General features: G+C 40.6%; 1 protein-coding gene across 4 annotated transcripts in view; it reads left to right on the top strand.

Moving 5' to 3' along the window:
• Window positions 1-2613: 2613 nt before the first annotated feature.
• The window catches only part of kazna (kazrin, periplakin interacting protein a), a 104586-nt gene continuing 84335 nt past the window's right edge, over window positions 2614-22864 (top strand). For all 4 annotated transcript variants that reach the window (XM_083895367.1, XM_083895368.1, XM_083895366.1 and 1 more), the window contains exon 1: window positions 2614-3103. In XM_083895367.1, the coding sequence (XP_083751493.1) occupies window positions 2929-3103 (175 nt within the window). In that variant the 5' untranslated portion in view covers window positions 2614-2928. The remainder of the gene's footprint in view (window positions 3104-22864) is intronic.

The raw sequence follows: 22864 nt of genomic DNA, 5'->3' as shown, positions 1-22864 counted from the left end.
TACAACATAATTTAGTGATTGAAGGATTTGATGGTAATACAGGGTGTCCGCGGTGTCTTAAAAAGTATTAAAAGTTGATAAATCAATTTTGGGAAAATTAAGGCCCTTCAAATGTATTAAAAAGTCTTCATTGCAATTTCATGAGATATTAAGTTTTGTCCATAGTCTGACTGCAAAAAAGTATGCATGAATGTAGCATTTCCTCCCCGCATTTGTTAAAAACAACAATGCTAGGCATACTCCTCTTGCAAGGTCGGCTTCGGGGCCACGTACATGTGACGTTATGCATCTTGCACCAGATTCCTGCATATACCCTGTAATTGTATAAACGATAAATAAGTGATCTAAAATGCCGTATAGGCAAGCACATTTCTGTGGAATGACTCGGTTAACAAGATAAAGTTTTTGTCAAAAATCTTTTTTTTTTTTTTTTTTTAATATTCAGCAATAAATTCAGCAGTGTAGACATGGGACGATTACATTTCCCACCACAATTTTTGGTGAAAAATAATGAATTTTATAAGAATAAAAGTCACAAGGAAAGATAACACTAATAATACCTTTCATACAAGTATTGCAGCTTCACAGTTAAAGGAAAATAACATTTAAAAAGAAAAGAGATGCAAATGCAACAATAAAACAACACAGCACAAATACAACAATCTCTTTTGGATCTGTTGCATAATACATATGTAGTCACAAGAAGAAAAAGCTCTCCTAACCTAACCTATGTAATTCATATTGACAGACATGTTCCCTCCCTGTTAGCTCTTCAGCTTCTGTACTGAGCCACTCTGCATTCACCATCAGGCTTTTCTGTCACATAAGCTTCTAAAAACCAATCTGTCTCCTGTTTGATATCTGCTGCATATTTGACATTTAGAAAATAATGTCACAAAATAATTCCTCAACTACAGTAAAAACAGCCGTTTTCACACCTCGGTTGCAGATACACCTTCAGCGGGGCTCGCATGAGTTGCCGCAGAGGCGACAAAGGCGCTTTAATGTTTCACGCGACGTGAGTGATTAGCCTTATCTGGAAACAGGTGATACTCGCTGTGTCTGCGGTGCTTAATTTTGCTGTATGTATTTTGTGGAGAAAGGAAAAGAGGGAAGGGCTTGTGATATGAGAGCGACTGAAAAATGCATTTGTGTTATTTGGTAATTCAGTCACAGTGCAGATCCGTGTGTGTGTATGTGTGTGGTGTGGCAGCCGGCTATGATTTAAAAATAATACCAGCCTGACTGGTCAAGTCACATTCATATTTATGGCTCAATGTGGAGTAGGGAAAGTATTATTTAATCCAAACCAAACTATACCAATTGTTTACAATTAGGAGAGGATCCTTTTTGAGATCTGGCCTCACACATATTGATCTTTTGATAATGGGCAACATTTTTGCTTAAGGGTCCCATATTATACCCTATTTCTCCAAGTTAACCTAGTTCCCTGGTGTCCTAATGATCATGTCTGTGACGTGCTTTGGTCAAAATACCATAAGGATGAAGCACCACAGCAGTTCAATCACCCTGCCAAAACAGCCCTGTTCAGAACGCTCTGTTTAGTTGTATCTCTTAAAAAAAAAAAAAAAAAAAATTAAGACGAAACTTAAGGGACAGGAAATGACATCAGCCACAGAGGCTACATGGAGCTAACAGCAGTTAGCATTTGGAAAAATGATCAGTCGGACTTCTGGTTTTCGGATACCTTTGACCCCCCCAGCACTGTCGCGTGTTTAGCGAACAAATTCCAGGAATTTAGCGCCATGTGACGTCCCAATGAGTGTGGAAGTCAACATCGCATGTTTCATCTCCTGTACTTAGACTGAGGAGGACCACGAAAACACGAGTAAGTCATCTTTTTACACACTTTGGCAACAGAGTCCCAAAGTATTAAAATGATTAAAAAGTTAATTCTGCATAATATGTCCCCTTTAAGTTAAATAATGTCCTGTGGATCAGTTTACTAAATAATCCTTTCAACAATAGAGGAAAGATTCCCACTCATGTTTCCTCCCTGCCACTCCATTTCACAAAGGCACCATTCTTAGCTGAAGCCTGTCTGAGTTCCTACCACACCACTGTTGCATTTTAAGAAAAATGCAAGAGCAGGAATATCTCACTGTGATACTGCGATGAAAGCTTTGTTTGCAAAGCCATTATTGTTTTCTCCCCAGAATTGTGTGTTTGTAAAACTAATGATTTCCTTCCCTTCGTCGTTCATGAGTCCATGGAGGGAAGCATGCGCAGAGAGAAAAGCGGAAAACCTCTGTCATTTTGTAAAAAAAATAATAATTGAAGTTAGTTTATAATGGCATGGAAAAACATTTCTCTGCACCTCTGTCACACACAGTCCCACCACTATCTTCTGAAGGCAGCTGTGCCAAGGACCTCTGACTTCAATGTGCATATAATGGTCTAGATCTCCCACCCCCCGACTTCCTCTGTCAATGGTATAGTCCATTTAAAAAGGTGCTTGTCGTCTCTCAATGCTCTGTGTCCTTTCAACAGTCAGCTGCGGGGAGCACATTTTACAGGGGGCAGTGCTGGCTCTCTCACACCCACACACACACACACACATACACACTCTCATGCTGTTACGGAACTCTCTCACACACACAGGCGCGCGCACACACAGGCATGCTCGCACACTGACACACTCCCAGCATACTATCTCCAAAGCGCACACACACTCCTGCCAGCAGATACACACTTCCCCTGTGCCGGATGCCTCTCTTTAAAGGACAGGACAAACTGAGGATTTAACTTGGCTTTCTCATTAAAGAAAAAAGAAGCAAGAACAGGCTGAAAAGGGGAAGAGAAGGGATTTTTTTGAGAGGGGATACCTTCCTTCACAGGAAATGGTCAACTTGTCAGCATGACACCTTGTCTGGATTCCCCTCTCTCCCTCAGGCAAAAATCCTGAAAATGATGGATGACAACAAGCAGTTGGCCCAGCGCATTGATGGGGCCATTCAGTCAGCCAGCCAGGAGGTGACCAACCTACGGTCAGAGCTGAGCGCCACCAGCCGCAGACTGGCCGAGCTGGGGGCTACAGACTCCTCTGCCAGCATGCTGGAGACCCTGCAGCACAACCACAATGGTAAGAGAGCGCCTCTGAGAGTGTCCCGTGTGAACATGTGGACAGTTGTTTCACATTATTGCCAATGTGTTTCCACGTTTCTTATTTTGTGATGGAAAAGGTCTTAAGAATGAAAAGCTGAAAAGGCTTCAGCTCATTCCTCTGTGCATCTGTGAAAGTCAGTAAAGTGAGTGAATCAGCTGAACAATAGAGTTGAGGGGTTGTGCCGGTTTGTGTCCACTCTCAGTTCTCCCACAAATCCCTTCTCATGTTGAATAATTAACCTCCTGAACCTTTCACAGGGGGGGTAGAGCTGCACTTTAGTGAAGGCAGAGTGGGTAAAGTCACAGCCTCTTTTCAATCTTGGGCACTCTGTTTGCTGGGTCCTTTAACCGGGCAATGGATCTGTGTCTCTTGAGCAGGAAGGGAAAGGGGGGCTGGTTTAAGGGTTGCCGTGGGTTACTGTTACCGAGAGCTGTTTGAATGGCTGCCCAGTCTGTAGAATGCTGTCCTCTGTGTGTGTCTGTGTGTGTGTGAGTGTGTGTGTGAGAAAGAGAGTGTTAATATGTGTGCACTGCAGCTGCAGTGCCCTTTTGCAACTTTTTTTTTTACACACATTTGAGGTGTAGCTCGGTCAGAGATATGTGATTCTTGCATCTCTGGACTTCTTCGCGTCCATGCAGCTTGCTGCATAAGCACACGAGGTATTTGTGCCCCGATGCATTGCTATGTCCTTCTGGCACATACACTTGACTCTCACACTCTAGCTGTTTCCATAGCAGTCAGCTGGTACAGTGAGCTGTCTGATAGGATATGATCTATCTTGGCTTTGACAGCACTCTGCTTTGAAGCCACATTTCTTTCACTCACTCTCTCTCTCTCTCTCTGAGAAACTTTCAAGCTCAGTAATAGGTCTGCTGAAAAAAGTTGGTTAACTAGGGCTTTGCTTTTTATTCGAAATTCAATATCATTTGAAAGCAAGATATAACGTTCATGTTCTAACAGGCTGCATCTCCTAAGTGCCTATTTAAGTAGTACTCCTTAGAATCCAGCAGAGGGTGCATGTAAGGTTTCCTACCATGTGACAACTGTTTTTACTGACTTCCTGTTCCGGGAGTGTGTATTCCATCCCAAACTGAGTGCTGAATGTCACCTAAACAGTGCTGCTATACAGTAACATTACAATTTTTCATTCAAACTTGATTTTTGTAGAAAGCCTTAGAGTTAAATCTCGCAGGCTAATAAGATCTTTTTCTCTGTGGTTTTGACATGGCATTGTTTCAGGAAACATCTTCATCCACGTGAAACGCTGTGGTACATATGCTAGGCCTGTACCTGTGCTGTAAAGCTGCTACACCAAAAAGAGAGAAGATGTTGAGCATTTGCTGAAAACCCTTTTGTTAATAAAACTTTATTAAAACAAGTATACATAACAATGTATGCAATCACAGAAACAGAGACAGAATGAACTAAGCTTGGGGAAAAAGTCATTATAAAGCCAACAGACCAAACAATCTCCAAACACTAAAGGACGACAAGGACAATGACAAAGTTAGCGACAGTGAATGTCAGCGCAAGACAGGTGTGGGGACTCATCATTAAATAGAGCGTTGGTTGTCTACACAAAAATGCCGCTGTGGCATTTTGAGATGTTCAGGGAAGTTTCAGGGCCCCCATAATGCCGTTTCTGTGTGGATCAACTTAAGTGGATTCCCGGAGACTTGTTTTTGTGTGGACAGCGCCACAGTCCTCAGTTTCCCTCAATTTAAAAAGGATAATGGGAACCCAGGCCCACTTACACAGCTGGTCAGGAGCAGTTTGGTTATGTGTCAGCATAGTTTTCAATAGACACCCTTACTTTTTTCTTTTTTTTTTACTGTTATATCTGTCTTTGTGTTGCGTGTGCGTGCCTTGCAGTATCTCTTTAACCCTGATGCGAGCTCACGCTCTTGCTGTTTCCATAGCACTGTGTTTGCCAGTGTGAGTGACGACAAGCATCCCTTTGGGAGGGTTTGAGCGATGATGTCATTGTACCTTGTAGCTGCTTCTCTGCTCAGCTGAAACGCCGTCGGAGATGTTGCACGTTCAGTGGTGGAATCAAATGCATCATCTGCAGGAAGAGATTCAGAAAACAGCAGAAACAACTTGTCCATTCTGGGGAATGTTAGCAATGTTCCTGAAGTGATACACACACCTAGAAGCTGAAAAATGTGTACATCTCCCGCTCTCTCTCTCTTGCAGCAGTTGCTCCTACTCCCCAGCATCAAAAATGACACACGCATGTCTTTTTGTTACTGAAGATTATGGTGCCAATTCTTGCCTTTTGTGTGGCCTGTATAGCTCCCTCTTGGCATTGTATCTCTGTTATTATGTTTTTTTTTCTCTTTAGATCCACCTCTTGCTAGTTTTTTTCCCCTCAGCCTCCTTTCTTTTGCTTCTGTATAAGAGAAATGGCTGGGGATAGTGGGACTAGGTAATTTATCACCAGTAGCCGTGCTGGGAAGGGAGGTGTGTGCAAAGGGTCGTCGGTTCATTGCACAGCAGGCAGGAGTCCTAAGGGAAGCTGCGTCTGAGGTGCTACATGGCCCTTCATGACTAGTTGTACTAACCTCACCAGCAGCCTATCTTACCTTAATTGCATATCTACTGCCAGGGAGTCTGAATAACACGTTACATTCATACCAGTAAGTGCAACACATATGGGACTACTTCATCCATTTTTACAGAAGTCAGTGAAGCAGAAGTTTCAGGTCAGATAACCCTGATGGTCTGGACTCATGGAAAGTCCATTTGTGGAAAGTTTATTGACCAATCACTGACTGTTCAACATTCTTCTTTAACACGATGTGAATGTGTGAGTCTTATATGTCACTAATTAAGTTTCAGCACAAATGTAAATCTGCTTATTACAGTGTTAAGAGCCAGGATGTGAATGTTATTTATGATTGTCATATGGTTTTGAGCTTCTTAAATGTGAATATTTCACTTTTTTTTTGTTTTTGTTTCATAAATCTTTCAAACTGAATATTTGACATTGAAGAATATCATACTTAAACAAACATGTTCTAACAATTTCTGACATATTTTGGACCAAACAACAAATAATTAGTCACGAAAATAACCGTCAGCTGTAGCTGTAGCTGTAGCCCGAATGTAAATAAAGAAATCATATAGAAACGTGAATATCGATAGAAACAAAGATGTTTATGAATAACAGACACAAGAGTTGATAGATAGATAGATAGATAGATAGATAGATAGATAGATAGATAGATAGATAGATAGATAGATAGATAGATAGATAGATAGATCACCTACAACTACTAGTATGTTAATGTTACTGGTAAGGTCATAGATTTTTAGTCTTTTATTTAGCTTTTTGTGGCAGTGTGGGGCCTTGCTTGTATAGAAAAATCCTGAGCAGCCATAATCATGTCGAAAAACATCTGCCTGTACGCATTTTTTCTTTTGTTATGGGAGACCGTGTCGCATCCAGTTCCACTCTGGAAATTCGTGAGGTGAATAAGAAGCATAATATTCATTCCTACTCAATGGCCCCCCCTTATATTTCCTCTCTGGTGACCTTTTATAAGAGCTATTTTTGTGATGCATTTTATTTCACAGTGGGGCAGTGTGGTTTTCATTATTATTGCAGTAAATGCGTCTTCCAGCTCATTTTCATTAATGTGCAAGCAGGTGAAAAGGATGGGAAAGAATGATTCTACCTGCTGTCTCCTGTGTGTGACGTGCATACTTAAACCACCATTATGTACACTGGATCCTCTATGATTACCTTTTGACTCAAAACAAGGTTACTGCTTCTATCCTTTTCACCTGTTGAGAGTACTCATTGTCACACAGGTCACACAGGTCAACACAGCAGTAGGTGTTTACTGATAGCATACAACCTCAAAAGAGTCTCAGTTCATGTTATTTTTGCATCAATGATAATTAAATGCATAATAATGTGATAGCATTTACATGCTTAAGTTTAATATCTCTATAGTTTAGTTAGTGCATGGGAATGTGAGTGGAAAGACAAAATAAAATACTGTGAGAGTCATTTATTTATCTAACTTTAGATCATTCAGGGTTGGGATTTCCAATTCAAATTCTGATTAGGTCTCAGTGCCACTGACTTGTAATTATTTAGTTACCTTTTAGAGTCTATAAAACTATTTGGCAGCTTTTCTCCAGTTTGTTCTTTTCCCAATACAGATGAATAGTGGCAGTGGAAGTAGAGACGAACTGTTCTAACATCTACACTATTCATTCTTTAGTTGTGTTGTTGAACTGCTGCTCTTCAACACTTTCTACAGAGCTTAATTTGTACCAAGTCTGGAAAAATATGTTTTAGTTTGGATAGTACATTGGCTGTTTTGGGGATTTTGCTGATTGTTCATCGCCTCTCACAGGGAAATGATAATTTACTTAGCATTCAAAGGTTATGAGAGAAGGTCAGTCCCGTTGCATTTAATGGCTCGCCCAGTCTTGTTGTGGAGACCGACAGTATTTGAGCCAAGTCTGGTTTGGTGAAGCCTCTATAAATGACAGAATTACCGGCACAACACAAGGTTATGCTTTTCTATCCGAGTGTCATCAAATGTTTTATAAAATGTCAGCGCAATAATTTGAGTTAAACGTAGATATTATCCTGATAATTGAAAATACAAAATATATGAATATTCTACGAACGGTTATCCAGAAGTGTTGGTGCCATTCCTGACCAGACTTTCAGACTACATGAAATCTGTTCCCCTCCATTACCATGAAATATTAAAGAGAGTGGTGAATGTCTGGAGTCTATTTATTTTTTAAAAACAACTTTGTTCGTATGATCTAAACACATTAATAACCAGTGAATGAAACAGGGGGGCTGGTACAGGAACAGACCAGACCAGCGTCTGCACAGCTTGTTTTATTGGCTGTTTCTATTTGGATGACCTCATTTTTCACAGGTGCCTTAAAGCAAGTGGCTGTCCTACACCTCTCTCAGAGTGGCCCACCTGTAGTCTCAAGGTCAGTATATTATAGCGGTAGCCAGGTCTTTGTTGGAGGTTTTTGAAACGGAAACTGAGCGGCCAAGCTTTTCTTCGCTGTGTGGCAGAACCCAATGGCTTCTTACAGTATGGTGGGAGAGGGGCAGCAACTGTTTGCCTCTTCTTGTCATCTTGTGAGGACCAGGGAGTTCAAAAGCTGCGATGGAAATCTTTGAGATTCTCATATTTTACTTACTATGAGGTAAAACTGCACAAAAAAAATCTGCCCTAAACACTAACTTTACTGTTTCTGCACCACAGGCTCAATAAAGCCATTTTAAATCAGTGAACAGTCAGAGATTCTCTTTAGCTGTCATGAAGGCAACAGCAACTCATCTCCTACATAGTCTACTACCAGGTCAAAACAGCAGTTGAATGTGGTTTTTGTGAGTAATGAGGCTGAAGACATCCATCCATCCATCCATTTTCTACAGCTTTATCCTCCACAGGAGGGTCGCGGCGAGTGCTGTGCCAATCTCAGCTGACATAGGGCGATAGGCAGATGGACAGTTCGAGGCTGAAGACAATTACATGAAATATATATATATGTGTGTAGTACCTGCTTTCTGCATGGAGTTTGCATGTTCCCCCTCATGTGTGCGTGGGTTTTCTATGGGCTCTCCGGTTTCCTCCCACAGTCTAAAAGCATGCAATATGGGGATTGTATACTATTTGATAGTGAATGGTTGTTTCAATGTTTTGTCTCGATGTGGCCCTGCGATGGACTGGCGAGCTGTGCCGGGTCCCCCCCGTGACTCTCAGGTGGAGGATGGAGATAGATAGATAGATAGATAGATAGATAGATAGATAGATAGATAGATGGGTAGATGGGTAGATGGGTAGATGGACTCTCAGGTGGAGGATATAGATAGATAGATAGATAGATAGATAGATAGATAGATAGATAGATAGATAGATAGATAGATAGATAGATAGATAGATAGATAGATAGATAGATAGATAGAAATTAGTACCTGTTGTCAGTGGCTACTATGCTGCTTTCCAATCCATGGCTTTAAATGTGACTCCCTCATGAGCTTACCTGCTTTTATAGTTCACACGGCATTTAAGTGAAAAATCTTTGCTCCCTGATTACAGTTTTTATGCAGCGGGACTAACGTCAACCGTCAGTGTATTAAATGGTCTTTGTTCACACAGTAAATGCTTCATTGACATTCATAATTCTTCCAGTGTATAGGCATGAATAGACCATACAGTAACGTGTCACATAGTGACTCCTACACCTGCTACTGTGCGTGGAACATGCAGCAATCAATTTAACTGCATAATTAGTGTTCTTTTTACTACATAGATGATGCAATTCTAATGCTGCATATCAATCAGCAAAACTCAGAAAGCTCTTTTCAAGTATACAGTACTATGTTATTTCTAAAGTGCAGTCTACTACCCTCACAGGTATACTATACATACATTAGAAGCAGGAAATCACACTTGATTCATTACTTTAATATGTGCAGTGTGCAATAAAGACGGTGTTATTATAATTAGAAAAAACTCTTTTATATCTCGGCTCTTTGAAAATGTCATCAGCCTTTCACATACCCTCCTCAATTAGGGTAATGTATGGAAAGAGGCTTGTGTATTTGCAGAGTTGCTTCAATGGCCATTGCATTCTTGTTAAGGTTACAACTTTTGTGCCTATAAATGACATTATACTGCACTTTGTGTCAAGTTAACTGTCGATATTTGAGTTTATCATGGATGAGTTTACAGGAAATATCTACTGTAACTATTGTGAATGATACATGCGTACATCACAATATTTGTGTAATAATTTAAAGGGGACATTATGCAAAATAAACTTTTTAATTATTTAAATCTTTATATTTAGGACTCTCGAGGCCCTATAGAACACGCGATGTTGACTTCTGCGATTGTTGTCTCGCGGAACTCCGCTTTGTCCGTAAAACAGAGAGTGCTGGCGAAGTCCGTGGAAAAGTGCAGCACAGAGTTCTACACAAACTTCCAGCCTCAGAGGATTTATCTGTCCAGTGAATACATGTTTTATATGACGACAATGTGCCTGCTAGAGTCTGCAAATGATCACTTTTTCCAATGGTATTGGCCGATAGCTCCCAGTAGTCTCTGTGGCTGATGTAATTTCCTGTACCTTAAGTTTTACTTTTTTTTTAAGGTGGACCTTTAAGGTGGACCTAAACATATACTACTAAACCAAGCGTTCTGAACAGGGCTGTTTTGGCAGGGTGATTGAACTGCTGTGGTGCTTCATCCTTAAGGTATTTTGACCAAAGCATGTCACAGACATGTTCATTAGGACACCAGGGAACTAGGTTAACTTGGAGATATAGGGTATAATATGTCTCCTTTAAGACATTTTTTTAATGAACCAGGCTGCAGGTGGTACTTTGAGCTTTGTCTTGAGTCATTCACTTAAATCTCTATCCACACTGAACATCCGATCACTTTTACTTTACTGCATCAAGCCCCAGAGCAAAGATACCATCTTTAACCATGGTCTTCTTTTATTGTTGTGCTGTGGCAAAGTCAAAAACCCAGCATAGTCATTCAAATGTAAAAATGTCTTTACATAGATTGCACATTTTTTCATGAATTTCATTTCCTGTTGCCTATTGTCTGCCCGCAGCAGTGTCTGGAAAACCTGAAATTTAGAAACAGGCCTTTTGTAAATATGCCTTTGTACTATTTCACACTCCCTTTCATTGATTTGATGTAGATGGATAAGTGAAAATCCGCTGCCACTCACCGAACTGCTGGGTGTTGAACGTCAGCTCGGAGAGTGAACAGCACAGAAACAAAGACAGGGATGATGTAACAGGGTAATGCAGTCATATAAAAGACTGCAATGAATTAACTCAAGCTGTGAAAATGACATCAAATCTAATTAGTGTATTTTTATTTTATTTTTTTAATGGAGATGTGTTTTGAGTCACTCTCCGTCTATGGCAATGAGAAAATTAATGACTTGTGTTAGGAGAAATATTATTTGTCCACAGGTTTCATGTTTATGGCACTTTTTATGGTCATTTATTTGACAAAGTTAACCAACAGATGGTTGCTCATCAAAGCAAGTCTTCGAACAGTGCACCAAAAATTGGAAAGTACAGTTGCCTTCGGCAAACTTCAATTCGCTTCTCTCCTGGCGTCGATTGCAGTGAAATTCTAATGAATTTCCACTTTAAAAGGACTCGCCACCTACTGGAGGCTGCATTTCAACTGGAATGACCCGTGTTAGAAGAATTAATAATGTTGTAATCTGAACATGTGTTTGGAGGTAATAAAGCATGTTAATGATGAGTGGCGTCTGGCTGTAGCCATAAGCTTAAAGGTCATTCATTTACATGTAGACATCAACTCTGTGAGACAAACCTCATGAAGATTGATCACCATGTAGTGATATGTGAGTGTCTCATGTGAGTCGTAGGGCTGAGCGGTTTTGAATTAATATCTAATTGGGATTTTTTGACTGAAATTGTGATAAAATGTGGTATAAAATGGTAATTTTTATATAATTGTTCATATTTTCATTGAAAGCCATACTTAAAAGAATAAAGTATACTTAAAATTTAAAGATGTTTTCTTCTATCTGTTGATTATGATATACAGGTCAGGAAATCTAAAATGTTATTTCGCCTCTTGCTATTTGAAAATGTTGCTGAAATTTTGATTAATTGTTAAGCCCTAGTGTGTAGTGCTCATACACACACTGCAAACACATTACTCTATAGAATTAGATTTGTGTCAATATTATAAAACAACACTTTACACCAGGCAAGCAACACCTTTTAAGACACATACAGCACTTTATGAATTGACCAACAGAAATGAACCACAAAATCAAAATACACAAATGGCAAATTGATTTGTTCATTCAAAATGATTGTATTTTATTCATTTTGAAAATACACTTTTTGTTTGCAATGATCGGAATTTTGCTTGATTGGACTCTTTGTATTTGTGCTCCAATTGCTCAATTCATAAAGTGTTTGCTTCTTAAAAGTGTTGTTTGATAATATTGACACAAATCTAATTCCTTATCACTCCACTGTACATGCCTTTACACCGATACGTTTTCCTTGTGCCTTCATTGATGGTAAAAATTAAACATCATATGTAACCTTTAACGTAGATCTGGTGTCTTGAGGACAATTGCTCTGACTTAAATGTTGCTTGAATGAATGGACGCAGAATTGTACTCGACACACATTCTCTCTCCGTCTCTCACACACACAAACACACATATTCACATACAACCACAGTCCTATATACAGTAGTTGCGCGAACACACATAGACATGATGCATTCCTTAGCCCAGTGATTGCCGAATAGGGGGCAGAGTTGTAACATGGGGGTAGGGGGGGTTGAGGCCAGAGTGCTAGCAAAGCATTGGGAAGTGTGTCTGCTGCAGGACTGCTAATGTCAGCTCTATGGATCTTACAATTCTGCACAATTTCACAATTGCATAAAAAAAAAAAAGATATAGATTTTGACTGTGGAGGCTGCAGAAAAAATGTGAGAACCACTGCCCCAGCCCCATAGACTAACTTAAGCCATCTAAATACCACTAACCTAACTCTAACACTCATGCTGAACACACAATAACACACAATACAAAAGTTGCTCTTACAGCTGTTCACATGCACACTTCTCTCTGGTATGGCATACATTATCGGGAGGGGACACAAAGTGAATAGAAAGTTATTAAAGTCAGTTTGACCATCGTCAGCGACCAACAGGCCTTGACACGCGACTGTAGCTTTGTATGACATTATAACTGAAACCCTTATTAACTCATTTCACCTCTCTACACACATTATTTTGCTGTCTCCACCTGAAGAGACGTTGTGTGCCCTTCATTTCATTTGGATACGTCAGTTCTGTAATGTGTATTTGATGTGCTGGGCTTGACGGCACTATGCATTAATGATTTTGAGCTGTATGTAAATTGATGTTGTCCTCTGTCCTTCGGCTGGCCTTTCCTGAACACTTGTACTAACAGCACTCTCGAAGCACAGCGGCAGACGAGTGAGCGTGCTCTGGAGTCGGTGACATTGCATATATTTCCGGCAGAGTTCATGTGCTGAGCGGTGTCATTTGTGGACTCAGGAAGGGGAAAAAGGATGACACCCTAAATGTCACTTTCCTACAGAAAGACACGGCTCCATGAAGGTGATGGACCCAGTGTAATGGACAGTGCACAATGTGGATCGACTACTGTGAACAAAGATTAAAGCTCTCATTAATTTGATGGAAAGCTTCATTAGTGGATGATGGTGGGTGGTAGGCCTCATTGTTTTTATACTACATCCACTTAGATACCCCATTAGTTTCCGGATGACCCTCATTTTATGTTATGTTTTGCCACGAGGCTCAAGCGTGACGGTAGAAACTTGTTCCTCCAGATAATGTGGGCGAGAATCATTAATATCATCGCCAGTGATCCGGTGATCATAAAGGAAATAAAATTGGAAATTAGCGCGGCGTAATATATGCGAGGCTATATTGCAATCACATCGGATGGGACTCTGGTGGAGAAATCTGCAGTGCGGACAGCGATAGGTCTGCTCTGCAGCCCCAGAGAATGGTTCCTATTAGGCTGAGATGGGAGATGAGAAAAGAGTGTGCTTGTCAGGCATGGAGCCCCCCAGTGGTTTTTGAATGATGTGATGTGACAGCGACTGAGGCAAGAGGAGCGGACTGGGGGGAGGGAGGGGTGCCGCGCTGCGGGGTTTCCTATGATTTTGTTCAGAATTATTCACGATGACGTGCAGTCAGCTGATTGGCTGTGGCAGCATGATTCTTCACTTTGACTCATGTTTTTGGAGGTGGTGGTGGGATGCGTTCCATTTCTTTCAAGCACACAATGCATGACGCGTTTGACAGATCATTGCATTACTAAGCATAAGATGATAATCCATAATTCATTTTGTTAAAGGTCCGATATTATGCAAAATCTACTTTTTAATCATTTAAATCCTTATATATAGGACTCTGGAGGCCCTATCAGTCGGCAAAGTGTGAAAAAATATGACTCGCTAATGTATTTGTGGTCCTCCTCAGTCTAAGTACAAAAGATAAAACATGATGTTGAATTCCGCACTCATTGGGACGTCACAAGACGCTAAATTCCTGGAATTGTTGTCTCGTGGAGCTCCGCTTTGTCCGTAAAACACACGAGAGTGCTGGCGAGGGAAAAGTTCTATTCTTGGCTCCTCAGAGTTCTACACAAACTTCCAGCCTCAGAGGATTTATCTGTCCAATGGATACATGTTATATATGACGGCAATGTGCCCGCTAGAGCCTGTAAATGATCACTTTTCTAAATGCTAACTGCTGTTTGATCCCAGTAGCCTGTGTGGTGATGTCATTTCCTGTCCCCTTAAGTTTCGTTAAGTTTCGTTAAATTTCAAATATCCATTGATGACTTTTACTCGTGGTTTCAGTGAACAAGAGTGTTCCTCTTCAGGTGAATTTCTACAAGAGAGGGTTAAAACGGGACCCAAATCTGGTGCCACATGTCGTGAGCGACCAAAGATGAAGAGGATATTTTGGGAGCAGGTATAGAATAGACTTACTGCATAGCTGTCTGAGTAATCTCAGACACATGTAGTGGTCCTGTGTTGGATTTCTCATTGCACACATTCCACAGACATTTAGCAGTAGAGGAGAATCTCGGATTAGTGATTCTGTTAATTCTGTACGGATGTCTCTGAACTATTTCCACCTGCTGGAAGTTAAGCTAAGGGAGCTGTGTTAGTGTTTCAAAGTTTATATGTGGGACATTTCCTTGAAATTGCTTTTTTCTCCCCCAGAAGAATGTTAGCCTAAAATAATCACGTTCAATGTTTACAGACCAGGATCAGTGGGAGTGAAGAGGTACTTGTGCACAGCTGACATCAACATAGCGAACATAGCTGGAGTACTTAACACTCCTGTCAAGCTCCCTGAATTTGTACTTGACATGTTGCTTGGAATAATGCCGTGTTGACCTAAGACGAGTTCACTATTGAAGCCAGTTTTCTTCCATCTGTTATTTTAAAGAAAAGCAGAGGAACAAAGTGTGAAAACCGAAAATGAATAGTTGCATGTCTTTCTATCGCAGAAGAGGATGAAGACGAGCCGAAGTAAGAATGTTGAAACATGATGTGGTGTGCATTTGTTTTTTAAACAGCTGCCCATTTCAGAATGCCCGCATCATAAATCAAAGCTTGACACATTTTCTTCTTGGAGATTCTAGGGCACGCTTCTAATGTAATGTGTCCTCTCTATACTGAAAAAAACCCACAGATTCACAAGATTACATTTGTTTTTATAATTTTATTTTTATCTTCCCATCTTAACTTGTCTTTGTTTCTTTTATAGACTCAAGGCTGCTCATCAGGTAGTCAGGCCTGGCTGGGGTGAATATGAATGCTATCCGGTGTACATTTGTCCATCTATCAGCACGCTGGCTGTCTGGCCAGCTGGTGCCTGCTAAGTTAGAGAGGCAGATTGGGCAAGCCTGGGTGTCACAGCAGTGGCAGGTGGGAACCGCCATCAGGTACCATAATGCCTGCTGGCACAGACGGGGCCGTCTCATGGCCGTGCAGTGAGGAATAGACGGTGTTGAGAGAGCGAGGCATCTTTGTATGCCAACCCTGACAAATTGGATAAAGCTTCCAGTGGATAGGAAGGGCAGTGTCAGTGTGAGGCTGACATATGAAGAGGACTGGCACAGTGTGCGGAGTGGGGGGCATGGGGTGGGAGAGGTGAGGGTGGCGGAGAACAGATGTGTGTGCCGTCATAACCCTGGAATCATGCTGAAGTGCAGGGAGCATTACTTACATTAATGGCTGTAACCAGACAGATACAGAAAATAAGTGATATCTGTGTATGAATGTGTGTTTCAGAGTAACTGCCCTTCTCTAACAAGGCTAAAGGATACCGCCTCTGGTGTCATTTTTTTTTAACACATACACAATGTCGGTCTACTAATGCTTTATCTCATTAGTTTTGTGCACGTGCTGTAAACAATTTCTTGCCGCTCTGGTCCCCGTTTCCTCGCACGAACAAGGACTTGAAAGTCACATTTTATCTGCAGATGCTGTTATGCTTCAAAAATGTCAGATTAGCTGTGCTGTTGCTTCCATCAGAACGACAGATGATACAGGATGTTACAGGACGGAGATCTGTGTAGACATGTTCAAGCTTATGAACAGCACCCGAGGCTGAGCGGTGAATCTATTGTCTCGGAAATGTGTTTGTCAGAGTAAAACAATATGTCACTTGAGTTGCATACATGCAAATACACTTACATTTGTTCAATTGAATTCAATTTTCTAAAGCTACATTTTATTTATCAGGTCAGCTTATAATTGAAATTCATATATTTATCTTTGAATATTGCAAAATACGTAGTGTCTGAGTTAAATAAGTTGTGGTAAAATAAGTCCACAATCTTCACTGTACATAAATCTTACAAGTACAAGATGTAAGTTGTGATAAATTGTTTTTTCATGGATAATCAGTGTAACACGGACCATTAGGAAACCATTAGTTACAATAAGAAATCTTAAATTCACATCACTGGTGTAAACATGCGCCACTTCAAGCCAACCAAAAATGAAAGGTCACTTATTCTAGTGGAGTTCAAGCAACAACAAAAAACAAAACAAAACAAAAAAACAGGTGGCTAACATTCAGTGAAATTGCAGGTGTGCACCATTACTTCGGACCTCCATTTGCAAGCTGAAGCAAAACCCGCTCATTTATACTGAAGTAATGCAATTACAAATTCTTCACAGCTGGATTCACCCCAGAAAAGCAGATTAACTCAAATGTGTTTCCTGAGTTGCATAGACTTGTTTACAGTCCATTATAGGTTCCTCATATATAAGGATGTATTTATTCCAGTTGATTTATTGGTTGCATTAAAAAACACACCGTCTTAATAGCCTTGTTGGTGAATAGAGATCGGTGTTTGACTTTTCCCACTTAAGAGCCTATCATGTCGTCGTCTTTCATTTTATTGATCACGATAATGCAGCAGTGACCAGCCCCCATGGCTCTCTGTGGAGCAGCTTTCATTATCTAATGAAGACATTACGCAGTCCATAAAATGATATAAGCTGATACGTTGAGAGCAAACGCCATGGCCTCTGCATTATTAATGACTTTAACTGCTACTGAATTGATTATCTGAACGGCTGATCCAAACAGCACAACACGATGCAAGTGCTGTGGATGTCAGCTTAATCGAAACAACTCAGGGTGCTAGTTTTGGGGTCGATGCGTCATTTGACTTTCACTGGGCTGTCATGACCCTCATCAGTGTGGATCACATGACCTCTGACCTGACGACGTGATGTCCTCACACTGTCATTGAAAGTCTTCAATGTGTCACTTTGCCTATTTAAAGCCAATCATATCTTTATCAGCAGGAAACTATAGGACTGATTAAAAGACAAAGAGGGCAGAGAACAGAATAACTGTTCTTTAAGACAGTGTTCTCCAAACAAAAAGTCTGATTTGAACTCTCATGTGGAAAAGTGTCCTGCGTTTTTTTGTCCTGTATTTGTATAGGTTTGCAAATTTGCAAATGCGTTTTGTACGATATAAGCTGAACTACATAATACTATACCACTGTGGGTGCACGGCAGGGACCATAACAAACAGCAGTGATTTAATGATGAGTTTTGTTATTGCTGAGATTGTCATTTTTATATTCTTCACCCAAATCTCCCGCTGCAGTGTGCAAATGTGACATAAATATTTCTACATGTTAACATTTGCCTCAGCATCAAGCCAGGAAAAACCCGAGTGTTTTAGGAGTCGGTTCTTATCGGAAACATAACAAAGGCACAGGTACCGACAGCTGCTTCATGATTTTAAAAGTCATTGCACTTCATCTCGAGTGGAGAAGCTTTGTCTTGTATATCCAAACGGAGCGAGTTCAGCCAGAGTTCAAAAGGAAGTTGGGTGGGAGAGTGAGATTTTCTTTCCCCCCATTGTCATTAACTCCCCACCTTTTTGGTCTTGCTACTCTAAGCTGTTGGTTTGACAGCTGCTGGTTGATTGCAGATACTTTATGTGGAGGACATATTTCTTTCTAGTGTGTGCTGTTGAGCAGCAGTTGTCAAGGAATAGGAAGATGAATTTTGGACTTCCAATTCCTTGCTTAACGCTCAATCTCAAAAATGCGCGCTCCCGCTAGTGCAAGTGCTGTCTTGATTCTCAGAAAAATTGAGTTGAGGGGCAAGTTTAAGGGCTGTATCGCCCTCAATATTGAGATTTTCCGAGACCACCCTTGGGAGCAAGGGCTACCCAGAATGCATTGTGTGTTTTGACATAACAAAGATGGCGCCGAAAGCAGCAAAATGAGTACGCTACACATTAAGTATTTCCTTTGTTAATAGAGATATAAAAATTATGAAAACCATTGAATTATCTTAGTTTAGGCCCATTTTATGGATTACTTACGTCATTGTTGCGCAACATTTACTTTTTATTTTACGATCTTTTGTCAATAGCCGGCCGGCGCGGACAAGCGATCGTTTGCTATCGTTTACTTTTCAATAAGCCGTGGTGTGTGGTAACTGCCAGCTGAATATGTCCGTGGTTGTGGTATTTGTATGAGTATCATCTTATAACTAACTGACAACCTAATAACTTGACCGACAAACGGATTGTAATAAATAACCGTGACATGCTTTGTTGACCACACCACTGGTTTTCTTTTGGCAGATCTTAAACACACAAGAAGAGCCAACAACTCCAGCCACAACCATTAACACAGCACTGTGATTCACCAAATGGCATTCATAATATGGGTCATGTGCGAGTTAACACCACTATCAGGTGTGTTTGATTTAATCACAAATAGATACAAGAAAGCCAGTTCTTTGTAGAGCTGCAGCGAGGGATCCACTTACCTTGCTCTGTGGCCATAAAGGATGTGCCTGACCATGTAGACAGAATTGATTTTTGGTACAGGCCATAAAACACAACAACAAAGCTTTGGACTGTCAGAATCTACAAGATCATTACTTTGGGAGAAAGTTGATGCCTCTATTGAATAGATTTATGGGTAGGGCAGCATTTGCTGAAAAACTGCTGAATTCCATTGTATTATTCTTCTACGACTGTCGCGGATATGTCAACATAGTGTTCTCTGGTGCAGTTGTATTGATTTTGCCAAAAATAGTTTCTGTGTCATTTCCTCACCAAGTGTTAAAGCTTAACATGTTTATAGCTGTCACACAGCTAGCGCATATTTGTTTACTTAGATATTAATGGAAACAATGCTTTCTTGCTGTGAGCTGTAAAGAAACACTGTGATGTAATCACACACGCATGTAAACATAGAGAGAGGGTTCTCTGATGGCTTATGCGGGTCAACTGGTTTGTCCCTGTCTTCACAGTGATCACTCCACATTTGTATATATAATATATTTTACACCAAGGGTAAAACATAGTAAACTATTGTTCTGATTGAGTATGAAAGTAATGTTAGCTATAGGCTATAAGGCACTGTTGCTTTATTGACTTCTGGTGTTATAGCATTGGGAAATCACAGGCAGTCTACCCACAGCAGCTATGCAAGTCAAATAATTGTGTAGTCATCCCTGAGGATTGAGATTTGCTTAATGTCTTGAAGCGTTCTCTGGTTTTAAAGGATAACTACACTCAAAATATAATAACACTACTTGCATGCTCTCCATGTCTTGCATTATGCTGTGTCACAGCTGGATACAAGCACAAGTATAACATATTTAAAACGCTTAAGCCACAGAGGTCAGAGCAGCCGGTCTTGTTTGTAAAAGAAATATGGCGTTATCCCCACCATAATTGCATCCATAATCACAGCAGAAAGCAGTGATGTTATTATAAAGAAGACAAGCTTTAAATGTTGATGGCCTACATGTCTAGATCGCCATCATTACGTATTGTTGTTGTAAGAGTATCCTCGAGATTGATGTCTGTGTATATCTGGATCCAAAGCAATAAGCTACTTATATTAGATTTTAAATCCTTCAGATCAACAAACATCTTGGCTTTTCCTCCACGATCCATAATCAGACGCTCACAAAATGTATTTGGACGCAATAAAACTCATTGTTTGCTTGTCTAAACCCTCAACCTTTTCAAATCTCCAAATCCTACGGTCTGTAACGCAAGTGATTTTTTTTCTTTCTGTTTTTGCATATCTTTATTGAGAGGAAAGATGCCCGGGCAGTGCTCTGTGGAGGGAGAAGCGGCTTGTGAGAAATCTGCAGTCTCACAGACAATCGATCTTTGTCAGGAGTGACATGTCTGTACAGTGTCTGTCTCCACAAGAGTGACTTACATTTGGCTTAGCGTTCAGATATTGCTCTGTTGCTCAGGGTGTCAGAGATCTATTCATGGGCTTACACCCAACGCTGTCATGCCAAAGTGTATCATTGATTCATCGATTACAGGCCTGTTACTCTCGCTCTGGGTTCAAACTTTTGAAGAACTTTTCAGATATTGGCATAATTCAAGAATCAAGTGTTGCTGAAGGAAATACAATGTTGTACAAAGTTGTTTTCCCAAGCCATAGAAAATGTTTATGGTGATTTTGATTTCTATTTCTCACAGGAACTTTATAGAAGGACATAGTTTTGGTATCTTCAAGTAGGAGTTGGACATCGTCAAATCTAAGCTTGTCTCATAGAACTCTGCATCATTATTAGAGTGTCTGCTTAGGCATCTATTATTATTGTCCGGGTTTCTTGTTTTTCTTCTTCTGCCAAAATGTTGCTGTGAAACTCAACCACACACTCTATGTCAAATCGTGGTTCGACTAAGAATGGTGTGCTATGTCTTTTCTAAGTTTCCAGAGTAACCATGGTGACATAAAATCGTGAAAAAATTGCAAATATGTTTCTCGTAAGAATGAATGGACCAGGAGTAAAAAAAAAAAAAAGACCGCAACCTAGCCCACTTTGGAGCCTCACAGTTTGATACAGGTCACAAGACAATAGACCTTTTTTGCTTGAATTGATGTTTTAATAAATATTACAGTTTTTACACTTTTTTGTTTTGTGGGTACTTTTTTTTTTTAGCTTTTCTGATTCTATTTCAGGCGTGTATTGTACCTGTGATAAATGATAATAAGACATCAGCACATTCAATCACAGAAATCTCTAATTAAGTTTTTCATAAAAGGTGTTGCTGTGGTTGTTATCTACCCCTGTGTGTTGTTTTCTTTCTCATAGAAGCATAGAGAGTCCTAACCAAACTCTCGTTTTGCATCCAGGCATCTCTCTACACCTGCACTCCAGTTAGGTAGGTGGCGGTAATGAGTCTGGGTATCCAGTGTCAGGTATCCATTTTCTACCGCTTTATCCGCGGTAGAATGACAATCCTATGTCAATCTCTGACAATAGGGCGATAGGCGCGGTACACCCTGGACAGTTCGCCAGTCCATCACAGGGCCACATATAGTGTCCAATTTGCCTAATCCCCAAATCTGCATGTCTTTGGGAGGAAGCCAGAGAACCAAGAGAAAACTCAGGCACACACCGGAAGAACATGCAAACTCCATGCAGAAAGGCCCTTGTTCTGACCGGGTCGTGAAACCCGGGGCTTCTTGCGATGCTACTTAAAGAAAAAAATACTACGTTGTCTTAGCACTTACTGTGCTGATTAAAAACTTTCTTAAACCTGTCTTACAGATATTTCCAATTTTCATGAGAAATGTAGCTTAAAATACATCAAATTTCTATTAAAATATTAGAACTTTGAGGTAGATTTTGTAACCACCTGAATAGTCACATAAAAATCCCCATTCTCGATCCATAAACTCTGCAAAAGCTTCACACTCCATTTTTAGGCCGGTGAGGGTTTTGCCTTGCTGCGCCCAGACCAGAGCATTTCTTAAGGATTAAAGTCACTTTCTCAGCATTTGCCTCAAATCCAGAAACACAGTTATCACAGCCTTGTGATCACACTATTAAAGCTCATACCCAGCTTAAAGGCCTGTACATACTCCGCAAGAACAGAGACATTTGGTCTTTTTTTTCTCGGGGTGGAAAGAACAAGAACAAAATTAGTTCTGGCTAGGACATTTCATACGACCTGGGAAATCCTCATAGGGAATGACGACAGTTCCGCATTAACCGTGCCCACTATATTTAATTTCTGGCCAGTCACACAGTAGCTGTCGGACACCACACAAGAAAAAAGTTCTGCCCAGATGACGTGTGAAGAACAAGCTGCAAGAATTCCCGATTGACTGCTGCATGAAAATAATGACATCATTCTATTCTTGCAGCCCTCGGGGGAAGAGAACACATTTCTCCCTTCTTGCGGAGTACGTACAAGCCTTAAGTCTGTGTCTGCCCTTTTAAAGTTGTCACTGCTCCACCAAATAAAGTGCCCACAATCACGCAGCACCTGATGTTTCCACCAATATGGACGACGTGTGTCTTTTGTCTGTCGTATGACAGTGTGCTTCCAGTTGGCACTGAGGGAAGAATTGTGATTGTCTTCTCTCCTCATTAAGATTCTGCAGTGGTCACTTAGCGAGGCTCAGATGAGAAGAGCTGATGAGAGGAGAAGCAGCGATGGGCCAGAAATAGATCAAACTCAAACGAGTCCAGTGTAATCGTGGGCAGGGAGGGCGAAGGAATGTTGGTCCTGTGAGTCTGGACATGCTGTCTGACTGTATTACAGATAGATACACCCAGCAAAATGATAGTAGTGAATACGCTTGCTGGCTAATGGTGGGGGAGTATTTAGA

The sequence above is a fragment of the Microchirus variegatus genome (assembly GCF_963457635.1).
Source record: "Microchirus variegatus genome assembly, chromosome: 9".
Lineage (NCBI taxonomy): Eukaryota > Metazoa > Chordata > Actinopteri > Pleuronectiformes > Soleidae > Microchirus > Microchirus variegatus.
Note: the sequence above shows the minus strand (reverse complement) of the source record. Positions and strands in the feature narration are given on the sequence as shown.